The sequence below is a fragment of the Xenopus tropicalis genome, chromosome 1 (genome assembly GCF_000004195.4).
Source record: "Xenopus tropicalis strain Nigerian chromosome 1, UCB_Xtro_10.0, whole genome shotgun sequence".
In the NCBI taxonomy this organism is placed as follows: Eukaryota; Metazoa; Chordata; class Amphibia; order Anura; family Pipidae; genus Xenopus; species Xenopus tropicalis.
The window spans coordinates 54,538,474-54,553,624 of NC_030677.2; the positions used below are offsets into that span (position 1 = coordinate 54,538,474).

General features: G+C 38.4%; 1 protein-coding gene across 1 annotated transcript; it reads right to left on the minus strand.

Annotated features, from left to right (window-relative positions):
• Positions 1 to 494: 494 nt before the first annotated feature.
• Positions 495 to 8,919, minus strand: fgb (fibrinogen beta chain). Its single transcript, NM_001114490.1, is given in 9 exon segments — positions 495 to 1,187; positions 2,031 to 2,316; positions 3,782 to 3,904; positions 5,817 to 5,930; positions 6,191 to 6,418; positions 7,214 to 7,397; positions 7,514 to 7,723; positions 8,437 to 8,460; positions 8,837 to 8,919. Coding segments are annotated over 9 exon segments (1,473 nt in total). The 5' UTR covers positions 8,912 to 8,919; the 3' UTR covers positions 495 to 958.
• Between the last annotated feature and the right edge of the window lie 6,232 nt (positions 8,920 to 15,151).

The window sequence follows — 15,151 nt, forward strand, 5'->3', positions numbered from 1 at the left end:
ACTGTGTATAATTACAATTAAAAATTGTAAATAATGTCCAAAGAATAAGAATTGTTTGCCTAGATATGATTCTATCTATTCTATGGTGTTGTCTGGATAATGGGCCTCCAAATAATAGATCCCATAACTATTGTACTGAGGAGTGATGTACATGCTAAGCTTAAATAGCTGAGAACCCATGCAGAATATTATATTTAATGCTATTAAAATGTATATCTACTGAAGGTGCCAGAAGCACATTGATTTTGGATCTTTCCAAAACGGTCTTTGTTGTTTTTGTTGTTTAGCACACTTCCTACTTGTACTGAATGTTTTAGTCATGTATATTTGTACTCATGTATCATCCTTGTGGCCCACAATTAAAGATATGGTAGTCATATAGTCACACACTTTGAAATGAAACCACGTGAAGATTTTTTTAGAAAGCAGTGAGCAATGCTGTTGAAATGTACCAAACATTGTTAGCCTTTTAGACTGATACTATAAGGACAAAAAAGGATTCAGGTGACTTTATTTTCAAAACAAATTTGAAGTGACAGTCACAGTGTAGAGTCATACAATATTTTATACAGAGTTGTTGCTCATTCTAATGACATTGTATATGATTTAGCCAATCTTGTATTAGTTTATTTTCTATCCTTAGCATTTTGCCACAAGAGAACCCTTTTATAAAAATGTATAGTTCCTAAAGAATGCATAGACAAAATGGGGTGAATCATATACAGGGCATTAGGCAGGTAACTGAGGTCTCTGTTTATAAAAACTATTACATGTTGACTGCCTGAGCTGGCTTTAAAAGAAATGTCACAGTAGTAGAAGTCTTAAGTTACTGCAGAATCTGGGCACAGTTAAGTCACCTAATGCTAAAAGCGATCTATATGTTTTAGATAATCCTCTTCGCTGTCTCGGGGGACTTATGAATTGTCAGTTCTCATATTTTTTTAAACTTCTCAGCTTTTTATTTATTAAAATATGGTCTGATCTTTATGCACATGTTCTTCATGGAATACCAAGAATCTTTCCAGTTCATCCATACAACACCATCATCTGTGCCGTGCTTTGCCATATCCCATGTGTAATATCCACCCCAGTAATATCTTCCATTGGGGTTGGCTGCATGGCATCTGTTGTACCACCATCCACCACCATCTTCTTTTGAACACTGTTTGTTAGGATCTGCGTGTTGCCTAACAATGAAAAAACAGTTATAAAGAATCTGTAATCACAGAGGTGAAAATATACAATTTAGGAAACACCTTTTAGACTAATGCTATGGGAACGGAGCAATAGCAATTATTTTATCTATGGGCAGATATGCTACCAGAGGTGGGAGATAGTAATGTGCTTTCAAATAATCCCTCAGAATATCACACATGATGACCTGGGCAGATATGCTGTGATAGCTTGCTTGATTATAGGCTAGAAAGGATCCATCTAGGCCAGTGAGCAACATGTTGCTCCCCAACTTCTTGGATGTTGCTCCCAGTGGTACATATTTTTGAATTCCTGGATTGGAGGCAAGTTTTGGTTGCATAAAAACGAGTTGTACTGCCAGAGCCTCATTTAGGCTGCCAGTCCACATAATGGCTACCAAATAGCCAATCACAGCCCTTATTTGGCACCGTCATGAACATTTTTCATGCTTGTGTTGCTCCCCAACTCTTTTTACATTTGAGTGTGGCTCACAGGTAAAAAAAGATTGGGGATCCCTGCTCTAGGCTTTTGACTCCCTAGCCCACAAACTAAAATTCATCTTGTTGAGTTATTACTCTCAGTTATTTCAGAGTGGCTCATCTTTCAGTTCATGACTGGTCAATATACTATGTATTTTTACTACATAGTATATTGACAGCACTAGTATATATTAAACAATTCATGAACAACTTGATGGGCAGTCTCAATTTCAGAATGAACCAAATGCAATGTATGCAATTTTAATAGTCTAATATTTTGCAGATTGGAAAGCCAGTGTTGTAGAAAGTTGTAGAAACTCAGAGAAAGTTGCAGTGACCAAATAACCATACACCTACCATCCATCATTGTCTCTGTCAAAAGTACTGAAGAACATGCCATTGTGTATTGTCATGGTTCGGTTCTCTCCTTTCAGTTGTGAAGCACCTTCCATAAGAGCATTGCCAGCAGTTCCTTTGTAGCCACTAACAGACAGTTGGTATTTATTTGCCTCGTTTTGCACTGTGAAACCAGTGTATTGGGCTGTCACTTTGGCACCATCCCAGTCTTCCATTTCAATTAAAGCTTCTGTAGCTCCTAGGTTAGTCAGCTGGCTAATTTTTTCATTACCAAGCCAGTATTCCCCTGAAATTCATTAGCACAATTAATATTTCAAGGAATGCAAATTCATTCTTTCTGCATATTTTTTACAGTTTGTGTCAGCGTGGTTTCCAAACACACATCTGTTCTAAAAATTTGCACTTAAGGGGCATTATATGGAATGCAGAGGGAGATAAAAGGGATAACTTTCCCTCTCAGCCTGGTAATTGCATAGCAGCTGAGATTAGAGCTACTATTGCCTGTAAGGTGATGCCAGATGTGAAGATTAGTTGCCCCATAGAAATCAGCTCTACCGTGGCAACTAATCTCCTAAAAATGTTTTCTCACCAGTATTTATTTGAATTTATGTGTATTTATGTCTCCATAGTAGTCCTTTGGCTACTATGTGAAGTACATGTGATGTGTATGTTTTCCCACCAGTAATTTGGTGGGTCACCGTGGACCAGCTGATTTACCTAGGGCGACTAATATCCTCATCATATAGCACATGTCAATGTGCTCTTCCTTTGGTGTAAGAGGGAGAGATGGCTCTTCTGTGAGAGGGAGAAAGTGAGTAGGTGCTCTCAGAGCACACAGGGCAGGACGACTACCTGCCCAAAAAAGCAACTCCCAGAGGAAGGGGCTGGGGGTGCCACTGCGCGGAGCAGAGGGAGTGATTGTTTAAGAGAGTTACATGTCTGAGTGTAAAACCAGGAGGCTGAGAATTCCCCCAAGGAATTGTGAAGAATCAAGTGTTGTGAGTTCAGAGTTGATCCCTGACAAGTGTGTGTTTTACTGGTAGTCCACAAGGGCCCCAGTGTAGTGAAGGACCTCTTTAGATGTGTGAATGTAGCAACCAGAGGGCAGGTTTTGTTTGTATGCATTGTTTTTTTATGAATTGATCATATGAACTGGTCACCACTGTTTTCAATAACCTGCCTAAGTTGTTTTTTGTGAGCTTAAAAGCTATATGGTGTTATGTAATAAAGACACTCAGTTAGCCCAGGAGCAGTAGCTCATAGCAACCAATCAACAGGTAGAATTTACTGGTCACCTGTTTAAATGCTAGCATCTTATTGGTTGCTATGGGTTACTGCTCCTAGGCAAAGTTAGCACCTTTTATTACATATGGGAGATAACGTGTAAAATCTAAAAAAAACGCACATTTTTGTAGACATTGGCATTTTATACTGTCCTGTGAGGCCAAGACTTTATAGGACAAAAAACCAAGCCTTGCAATAGTAATATGAGGCTTAAAAGTTATTAACACTCTCATATCAATGGTTAACTAAACATAAGGGCATGGTATATATTTCTAAAATGTCTTTATTTTTTCTTTTATTTTAGAAAACTTCTAAACTACATCTGTGTTGAGATTATTTTTGTAACTATTGGATTTATATAATATATGTATTTATATAAAACAGGATACATAATATGGCTATCAAACTGGTGGGAATATTATAATTACAAAAACTTTTATAATTTAACTACAGAAACATGGCTATACCTGGCATGTCGCAGATACCCTTTCCACCGTTGGCAGCAATATTTCCAAATCCAGATTTGTAGGAATCCCATGTCCTTCCAAAATTAACACTGCCATCTTGTCTGTTTTGAATAACAGTCCATCCTGTAAAAATGAATTGTATTTAAATGTAATTGTAATTTTTAACAAGAATTTAAATATGTGTTAAATATTACCATCAACCAAGGGAAGATAAAGAATGAATCCCTCAACCCTCTTGCACTTACATCTACTGACAGACAGTGCACTAAGCCATAAGGTTCTATGGCTGCCATCTTTTTAACCTTTAAATATGTGCTCCTGTGTTGCTTAGCAAATTTTCTACCTCCTCATCTGCTCTCAAGGTCCCTTGGTGACCCTTGAGCAGTAACTATCCTTTGAGCAGTGATTCTGACATCCCTGAGTACTGCTCAGCATTTTAAGGGCTAACCCTTTTGTCAGGTGCACCTGATGAAGGAGATAACCCCTGAAATGTTCTACAGAACACAAGGATGTCTAAATAAATTTGTTTACTGCTATATGTGATGTGTGTGTGCCCCTTTCTGCCATATCAGAATAGTAGATTATTGAACTCTGTCGGGGGCATAGTCATGAAACTGCCTAATTATTTTAAAGAGTTTTAACAACAATCTATACCAGTGCTGTCCAACTTCTGCGGTGCCGAGGGCCGGAATTTCTCGCGCATACATGGTGGAGGGCCGCTAATGGAAGCCACTCCCCCTTTTAAACCACACCCACTTCAAACCACATCCATTTTATCACAATGGTGGTAGTGCAGCAAAAACCCAAATGCTTGGTCCTCACTGCAGGGATATCAACCATCATTCATATGTGAAAGTATTATATTATGTCATATTAACACACACCCTAAAATCCATATGACTCTTCCCCTGTGGATAGCAGAGCAACCCCCAGTACATAATTACACACCTTAGGGACCATTTACTGGCTATTTCCAACTGGAAACTCCCAGAGGCAGCATAGGGTAGCACTCTGCCTGCCCTACGCTACCTGTGTGTGCTATACTCTGCCTGCCCCATGATGCCTGTGTCTGCCATATGCTGCCTGTGTGTGCCATACTCTGCCTGCCTTATGATGCCTGTGTGTGCCATACTCTGCCTGCCATATGCTGCCTGTGTCTGCCATACTCTGCCCTAACCTGCCTGTGTGTGCCATACTCTGCCTGCCCTACCCTGCCTGTGTGTGCCATACTCTTCCTGCGATATGCTGCCTGTGTGTGCCATACTCTGCCCTACCCTGCCTGTGTACCATACTCTACCTGCCATATGCTGCCTGTGTGTGCCATACTCTGTCCTACCCTGCCTGTGTGCCATACTCTACCTGCCATATGCTGCCTGTGTGTGCCATGCTCTGTCCTACCCTGCCTGTGTGTGCCATACTCTGTCCTACCCTGCCTGTGTGTGCCATACTCTGTCCTACCCTGCCTGTGTGTGCCATACTCTGCCCTACCCTGCCTGTGTGTTCAATACCCTCCCTGTCCTATGCTGACTGTTTGTGCCATACCCTCCCTGCCCCATGTGCCATACTCTGCCTACACACAGGTCTGAGGTGTGAACAGTTGAACAATGTGGGTGATTACAGCCTGAGCCTGAGGTGTGAACACTGCAGGGGGTGAACAATGCAGAGATTAAAAGGTGTGAACAACACAGGGGATTACATGTTTAAACAATACAGAGGGATTACAGCCTGAATATGAGGTGAGAACCATGCAGGGGGGCAGTTAATCTCAGTACTGATACCATTTAAAAGTTATACAATGGTAATACATCAAAGCAGCCAGACAGGTGGGGGGCCACACAGAGGGGGGTCGCGGGCCGCATGCGGCCCGCGGGCCGCCAGTTGGACAGCACTGATCTATACAGTAAGCCAATGAATGCAAAAAGCTGGCTAGTTTCTTTAGAAGTCAAATGGAACTGTCTCTGAAGAGTTCAGTCAACTTTATTTTATTCTTTCACCACTTTTATTTTTTTCTTATATTCTGACTTTATTGACCTACCTCCATCATGTGTTGCCATATCGCAATAAACCTTGAATGGTCTGAAGAAACTATCAGGTTGGATAAGGTACATCTCAGATGTCTCTCCGCCTTTCCTGTAAATTTCTTCACACTCTGCAATCAATTAATGAAGTAAGAATGTAAAAAGAGAAAAACATACAGAAACAGGCAGGGCTTTGGGTAAATTAATGAGATGATCACATACACTGACAAAACAAAGAGACTATATACAAACTATTCACAATAAATTCACATAAATAATAGCTTAACTTCCTTGGGATGTTTACAAATCATTATCAATAAACTTTTATGCAATTACAGTATATGTTTAGATGTAACTAGATGAATCTAGCACAAGTAAATGTGCCCAGTACCTTTGCCAGAGACGACCGGGATGGGGCAATTTGTGACACATGGTGACCGGCAGTTTTCTACTTGTGTGGCTATTGCAATTTCCAGTTTCTGGATTTTGGATCGAACATTTTCTAGTACTTGGCGGAGGGTGCGAATGTTTGATGGAATTTTGTTGTCTATATTTTCTTTGATGAATGTATACTGCTCCTCCACTTCTAGGTTGTATTCGTTGATTACATTCTGGTTATCTACAGAAAAGAGTGACATATATCAACAAATGCTACATTATTTACACCCTTACCCCATATGTAATAATTGTCTCTAGGTTTGCCCAGTAACTGAAACCCATAGCAACCAATAAAATGATTGCATTTATACAGGTGACCAGTAAATTCTACCTGCTGATTGGTTGCTATGGGTTACTGCACCTGGGAAAGGTTAGTGCCTTTTATTGCACAACACCCTTAGTGCCTTTGTGTTTTTGTAAAAAAAAGAAAAAACGCTCCAGGTGGCAGGAGCCCCAGAATTGCTCCTGGATATGGCATATTCTGTGCTAACTGTGCAAAACATATGTTCCCGTGTTTCATTAACCTGAATGGTATATGTCACAGCACAGAAACTTATGGTTTTCAGCCACAAAATGCTCTAGTGTAGTAGTATTACCCCATGTGCCACCCACAGCCCTAAGAGCCCTAGATACTCCTGCAAACCCTGCATTAAAGTCAGTTAGGGTTACTTTTGGAGTAAACACATATTTGCTACCTTAGATATTCTAGAAACTATTGCATATTTATAGAGCAAAATATTTATAAATATGTTTCCTTCACATGGGCTAAGGGGGCACCAGACCAAATGATGGACATTGGGGTTTGAACCACAACCATCTGAAATCCACTGTGGTAGTGCTTTAAATCATATGGTCTCAGAACTGTAATCTGACTTTACTAACAGTTCATGTTTGAGTTTATTCAACCAAAGAATTCCATCATATGCTAAAAAAGACAGAGTGATAGTATAGTGATACAGTATGGAACTGGCTATACCTAGTGCTTGTTGTTGAGTTTCTTTCATCTTCTGACTCAGAACATTTGTGTATCTATATATATTGTTTGTTAACTGAGACAGACTTTCCACTCTTCCACGGACATCACTGATACCAGTTTTAACATTCCTTTCTTGTTTCAGCAATGTTGTTCTGAGCTCACATCCAGTTGGGCATAATGTTCCCTGGAATTAAAAAAAAAATTACCTTTCAGCTTTAAATGTAGGCTGCAAGGGATTATGAAGGCTAAACACCAATTAGAAATAGGTGGTCATAAGAGAAGAGTATAAAGTGAAATTACCAGTTCCTCATATGCATGTTTACAGCCACCAGCATCAGGATACTCAGTAGGTTCTTTTTTCTGAGCTTTGGCAGGAGCCTTGGTTGGACGCCCTCTGTAGCTGCCACCACTGATTGGTGGGGGGGCAGGTTTTTGAGTAGGAGTTGGCTCTCGGCCTCTTGATACGGGCCTGTGTCCGCGGGCATCAACAGTAGCTGATGCATTCTCTGACTAATATAATAGCACATGAAATTAGTAAGCCTAAATGTAATTCTGTTATAACTGAACACCTGCTTTATATATAGTATGTCATTATTTATATTTAATCTGCTTTATAGCCTACAAGGAAAATACCAGGGTGGAAATTACTAGAACAATATATTTATTTGCAGTCATTTGATTTGCTCTGATTAACAAATTCATGGTTAAAAAAATGCATCACAACAATCACTGACATTTTGTAAATTAAATTACATCAATAATAAAATAAGGTCTGTAAGCAGCACAGCTCATATTTAATATCCCTTACCCCCGATTCTGTGCAAGCACAGAAAGCCAGAACTTGAATTTATAATTTGACTGAAAAAGAACATATAGTTGTCTGTTTCTGGCTTATTCCTAAGTACACAGCAGGGCATACATTTTGTTAAAAAGAAAAAGATTACTGAAAACTATGAGACATTCTGTAGCTAATATAAGCCTCAGTTATTGTTTTTACTTAAAGCATTTCAAGCTTCTTTACCTATATATGGAACCGTAAGATCAATTAAAAGATTTATTTAATATGGCATTAATATCAATTAGGTATGGTAATAATTCTGGCATGCAATAATTGCTTTACAATAATCCATTAATATCTACTAGAATCAACAGATGATTTATATGTATATTTTATTAGTACAAACAGGTCCCATTACAAAAAATAAGGTTTTTATTTTGCTTACCTTGCTTATCACTGCTCCTTCATCCTGTAAACACAGAGGAGCAATTAAACCAGAGGCTTGTGTATTGTTTGTTGCATAAATCATTGAATCTATCATGCCCACACTACTATATACTATATATATATATATATATATATATATATATATATATATATATATATATATATATATATATATGAATGACACATGCACATGTCCCTTGGTTGTATTCTCTTGGTTGTATTGGTTGTATTCTCTGTACCTATTTATATACTGTATACATACGGTATATCTCATCTATCTCTTTATCTAAAATTACAGAATAATTACAGAATAAACACTTGACCTTCGGAGAGTTGACAACTTTAGAAAACATAGAAATCCCTATATACCTTATATTATTAATGAAAAATTGAATTACCCCCTCATCTTCATCATAATCACTTGAACACCACACTGCTGAGACACACAGGGCAAACAGCAGAAGCACCCTCATGGTTCTGGATGCTTGCATGGCTGGTAGCTCTTCTAATAGCTCTGAAAAATCCTGCTGTTCTTAAATACTTATTGTAGTAAGATCCCACCCCTCTTCCACCTTTCCCAGATAGGGTTTATTGGTTTTTTTTTGCTGCAATCACTCCTGTCCAGAAAGTTAATGGATAATTTGTACTCTGTTGGATGAACAGATTGACCTACAGTGGAGGTGGTCTGTTTGATTACATTGTGAAATACTTTGAGACTTTATTTTGTTCCTTTAATCCCTGAATTTTGTTTAGTTTAGTTTTTCTTAATAAGTGCATTTTCTGAAGTGAAGTGCTTACAACCTGCCTCTATTATAAAACAGTAACAAAAGAAAAGAAAAGTAGTTGTTGCCTTTAGTTATGACATTTTCTATAAGATTGTCTTTTGTCGATTTGGTGGCAAAAAGCAATTGTATATTTGTATGTATATTTTTCTTTATATAACGCAATACAATATCCAATCATTGTAAGTTCTCATACAAAGTATCATTGGGTTAAAGTGTTGGAATCAATGGTCATCAGTTAGCTGAAATATTTTGTGTAACATGTTTTATGGAATATATGTATATTTATTTTTGTAAGGAATATATCCAGTAACGAATATATCCAAAATATGCCCTGAGTATGATTTTTTTTACCAAGGTGTATCTTATTGAGTGTACAGTAGACATTCTTCACAAGCAGGTGCTCGAGTGCTGCTATGATAGTCAGGGTGCAATGCCACAATATGCATGCTCCTATTCACTTAAACACAAACATGAACATAAGGAATATTCTGTGCCCATAATAAGCTATGCTGCCTTCTATTTATGGTGAAAATATCTCTACTTCTAATTGGTGTCTTTCTCAATAGCTCTCTTGTGGTACATAAGGAAGTCTTTATTTTCTAATTAGAGGTAGCAGATCTGATAGGTCTGCTTTGTCAAGCTGCATCCTCAAGTATTGCTTCCAAAACTATTTGTCTACCTTTAAATGTGGCTCGCACTGGTAATTCATTTGAGGTTCAATGAAGCATCTTATATTTGCCACATAGGGCAGAACCTGCTTTTATGGAATTCCTACTAAAATTCTGTTTAAAATGCCAGTTTCTTTTTTTCTGCACTGAAATGATAACTGAAGGACGGCTTTATGTATGCTAGAATAGTAAGTCAAAATATGTTCTTTTGTATAGGACTTAATAAAAAGTTGCAGATGCAATAAACTGATCACATTTGAGGACTGGGTAATAAAGCAGGTTGACAAGCCCTGCTCCACAGCAGTCAAAAGAAAGGGCCTTCAAGCTCATTAGGAATCTACAAGGCCAACAATATCAAAGTAAAAATCTTCTTTAATGAGATTATAGCCATTGGAGATGTTTATTTTTTAACTCTATTTCAATAAAGAAGATTTTTACTTTTATGTTTGGCCCTGCAGGTTCCTAGTGTGCCCTTTCTTTTGACTGCTGACGGTCATGCACCTGGACCACTTATCTAATTTGGTGTGTTATTTACTATGGTTTTAGTGGCACCTTCTCTTGTGGTTATTTATGGAATCCCTGCTCCACATTCCTGCTTCACATATTATTACACATGGCCATATTTACAAATGGAGAAAGGATTTCATGTAGAGCTTCAACATCTGCTAATAGATATATTTAATTATAATTTATATACATACAGTATTGTATCACAGATTTATTCCATTGTGAGTTTGCTTAATCTCTTGTTAAAAAATAGTTTTATTTTTAATGCCTGTAAGCATCCCAAAGTAAATAAAAGTAAAAGTAAATAAATTGTCTTTGTTGTAATATGAAACGTTCAATTATTGTACTTCTTACTACAGTGTTTCCTTGCATCACACTACAAAATATGCACTGTTGTGTGAGCTGATTTCTAATTGTTGTGCTTCAGTGTGAGTCATTTCCAGTTCTCCAGAACAGGACATACTCTGTGTGCTTAGTGACAGATGTCCTGAGGGTCTTGTGCAAGGTACTTGCTGCTTTATATTGATCTATGCTATTGGAGATCTATTATTGACAAAGCTAAAGTCTGAGCCAGAGTAGGACGGGAAAACCTTCATATTTTATCTATGTTTCTCAATCTGTAAATATAGCTTCTTTGTGATATTCTTGTGATTTTTTTCTCTCCCTCTTTTGTTTGTTGTTGTGATATTATGGGCAGAGCAGAGTGACACATCTAAAGAGCTCTACACACCAAAAAATTATGGGTTTTGTATTCATTAAAATGTAATGCACTTCTATCATACACTGATAAACACTGCTTGTATGTAGGCTTCAGAGCACTTTCAGAGCCCACATTTGTACAGCAGATAACAGGCAATTTACAATACAGATATGGGATCCAATATTCAGAAACCTATTATCCAGAATGTTCTAAATGACGGGAAGGCCATCTCCTATAGACTTTATTATAAGCAAAAAGTTCTAATTTCTAAAAAAATTTCCTTTTTCTTTGTAATAAGAAAACAGTGCCTTGTTCCCAACAAAGATATAATAAATCCTTATTGAAGGCAAAGCAATCCTATCGTGTTTATTTCATGTTTAAATGATTTTTAGTAGACTTAAGGTATGGAGATCCAAATTATGGAAAGACCCCTTATCCAGAAAGCCCCAGGTCCCGAGCATTATGGATAACAGGTCTCATACCTTTACCAAGTGTAATAAAGGGCACAGAAAGGGCCACAACATGTTGTGTATGGCACAATAAAGCTTTTTTTGCATCGAAATTGCATCTATTGTGCTCCCGCCAGCTTACTTTCTGAATTGGTGTTTATATAAAGTGCGGCACTACTATTTTGGGGCTTGACGAATAAGGTCTGGAAGGCTGAGCACAGAGGACCTATCCAAATCCTCCTAAGCTGGCCATACACGCACTGATATAATTGTACGAAACGTGTTTTTGTTAGAATTTTGGACTGTATGTGGAATTTTCATTCTGATCATTTCGGACCATGGTGGTCGGTCATTTAGTCCATCGGACAGATTCGAAAATTTTGGATAAGAATAAAATCTGTCCATGTGTTGCGTAGCTGAAGATATCCTTGGGGGACCTACAATACACTTCCAGGAAGTCACTTTTGTACAACTGGTGTCTGCCAACTTTTTCATGGTCAGAACATCCTCAGGTTTGGGCAGAGGCTTTTCTTACAATTTAAGTCTGAATGTTAGTTTTAGATTGTGGGATTTAAACATTCGGCAGAAGAAGACTAAAATCTGAACTGAACTGAATCAGAACTGAACACCCAGGATAGCCCTTGAGTGCACCAATACCTAAGTAGGCACATTTAAAACCACTACATGAAACACACCAACTGCAGATGCAGCTTCTGATCCAGAAAGTGATCTGTAAGATTTGGCGTAACTTTAATGATATGACACCCATGTCATATCCCATGACACAGATCATGCAGATCAAATGAAACTGTTCATGTTTAGTAGACTGGTGTAAGCAACCAGCGTTAGCCACAATATTCAGCTCTTCCTTCTTATGAATGCCTCATCTTTATAATCCTGTGCAGTGTGGCAGGTGTTAATCTAAATTATAATAATTTTAACAAAATACAAAGGGAAAATAACTTTAAAGTTAGCATTTATATTGCCTTAGTTCCAAACATATGTGCATATATATTTATTTATTCCCTGGTATTTATATGTTGCTGACACATTTCTGCAGCACTTTACAGAGATTATACATCATTCATATCAGTTACTGACAGAGAAGTCTAGAGTCTAAGGTACCTATCACATTCATATACACTACGGTCAGTTTAGTAAGAAGCCAATTAATCTGCCTGTGTGTGTGGTTTTTTTTAATGTAAGTTTCTGCCATACTCGTTATTCTGCCAAGTTAAAATAAAACATCAGTGGTCTTCTTATTTTATTAACATTAAATGGTATGTAATTAGGTGGAGGTGCCCTTTGTTTCCTTATTTTCCTGTCTCTAGAATATTTTTTTTCTAATATAGTATTTCCAGAATCACCAGTTTATAGGAGTTGGTGTTTGGGTTATCTGTTTGCTCATGGGTGAAATAATCTACACTTTTCTAAAATAAAGCATTGCAGTTTTGAATCTTATCTCTGTAGTTTCCATAAAGGCATCAAGCGCCACCTCCTGTTGGAATGTGGAGCAACACATAAGAAATCTAAGTAGCATACCTCCCAACGTTTGAAAAACAAAAAGAGGGACAAAAAGATTTGGTGCGCGCAGTGCGGCAAATTTTTTGACCACGCCCACTTTTGGACCACGCCCCCAATTAACACACCCCATTTTTTTCTAAAAATACTCCTTTTATATAGTTGAAATGGCGGGATCAGATGCAAATGTGCTATACCCTCATACTGTACTACCTAAGGAAAACAAAATAGCAACTCCTACATATAAAATACAAATATAGAGAGAAGGCAGTCAGTTATGTATGTATGTATGTATACATACTGTACATACACAGAGCCCCCCATACACAGAGCCCCCCAAACGCGCTCCGACTCCTTGTGCTGCTTCTCTCCTTATGCGGCTCTGGCGGTCCCAGGCCCTTTTATAAGGTTGCGCCCCGTGTGTACGTGTGACGTCATTACGCACGGGCGCAACCTTATAAAAGGGCCAGGGACAGCCGGAGAAGGAGCCACAGGAGAGAAGCAGCGCAAGGAGTCGGAGCACTCATCTTAAACCTTCTCATCCCGCTGTCGCGGATCCTTCTATGAATGTCCCGCATTTCCGTAATCTATTACGAAAATGCGGGACATTCAGGGAACTATCCGGGACAGTGGGATGTGCTATAGAAAGCGGGACTGTCCCGCTTGCGGTTGCTAAATGGCATATCTAAGCCAAAAAGAATAGGGCTATGGTTGCCACCCCTTGAAAATCCAAATCTCTGGGGAAAACCTTTTGCTCGGTTTTCAAAATTCTAAAAAAGAAAATGTGCAGCACTCCTCTGAATTGCAATCGTCGGACGTAATAACCCATCAAAAAACATCATGGCATGATGACATTAGCATTGCACTGCACCAATGTCACCACACATGCCCCTTAATACCAGGCAAAGGCAGCAACCCTAAATAGGGAGTATGTGTCACTTGCATGGAAACACCAAAATGAAGCCAGACAGACTATAATTGGTGCAATTGTGCCCAAACTGCGATTAAGTGAACATGCAGTTGCATCCATTTTGGCTAATGGGATGCAATTATGGCACAGTGCATTTGCATCAAGAGAATTGCCTGTCTGCATCTGCAATGATGTTGGAATTTATGAAAGAGCAGTAGGGCCACCAAAAAAAAAAATAAATCCAGTGAATTATGACTTTTAAAAGTCATAATTATGAGATTAAAAGTCATAATTATGACTTTAAAAAGTCATAATTCACTGGAATTTTTTTTTTTGGTGGCCCTACTGCTCTTCTGTACGTACCTTCCGTAAAAGTCAAAATTATGACTTTTAATCTCATAATTATGACTTTAAAAAGTCATAATTGAGATTAAAAGTCATAATTATGAGATTAAAAGTCGTAATTTCGACTTTTAAAAGTCATAATTCACCGGAATTTTTATTTTTTTGGTGGCCCTACTGCTCTTCCGTAGGAATTCTATGAAAAACACTGCATTGTGGGGAAAAAACATAGCACTAGAAATTGCACTCTGCTCACTGCAGTTGTTGACATAAATGAGCCCTATGGGCTAATGGTAAATATGCCGCAGTTCTCACAGGGCACAGGGTCTTTATTGTAAAGTGCTGCTATAGGCAAGTTCAATGGTAACCTTCAGACATTTTGTGGCTGTGAATAACGACAATTCATTATTATGGTTTATTGGTACTATTATACATCAAGGCCAGATTTACAGAAGAGGGACCCCGGAAAAGCAGAAATGCTGAAGTACTAGTGACGAGTACAAATAAGCACGCCTATCAAAGCAAAAAAAAAAAACTGAGCTCCAACTTCCCCCGTATAAACTGCCTACAAATAATGCTGAAAACTGCGGCTCAAAACTAGAATAAAGCGTGTGGGTTAGTGGGTTACAGATCAGTGACAAGTTCCGCTTTAATTTCGCCGTGCCGAACTCATGATTTAACTCATGATTTAACTCCGCCACGCCGCCAGGGGCACCCAGCCAACAGCGCACTGAAACAAAACAAGTTCTTGCTACTCTGTTCCAACTTTGCTAAGTAGTTCCGGTCTGTGTCGTCACGTCCGGTGTGCAGCGTTAGTTTCTGTGTTGGAGG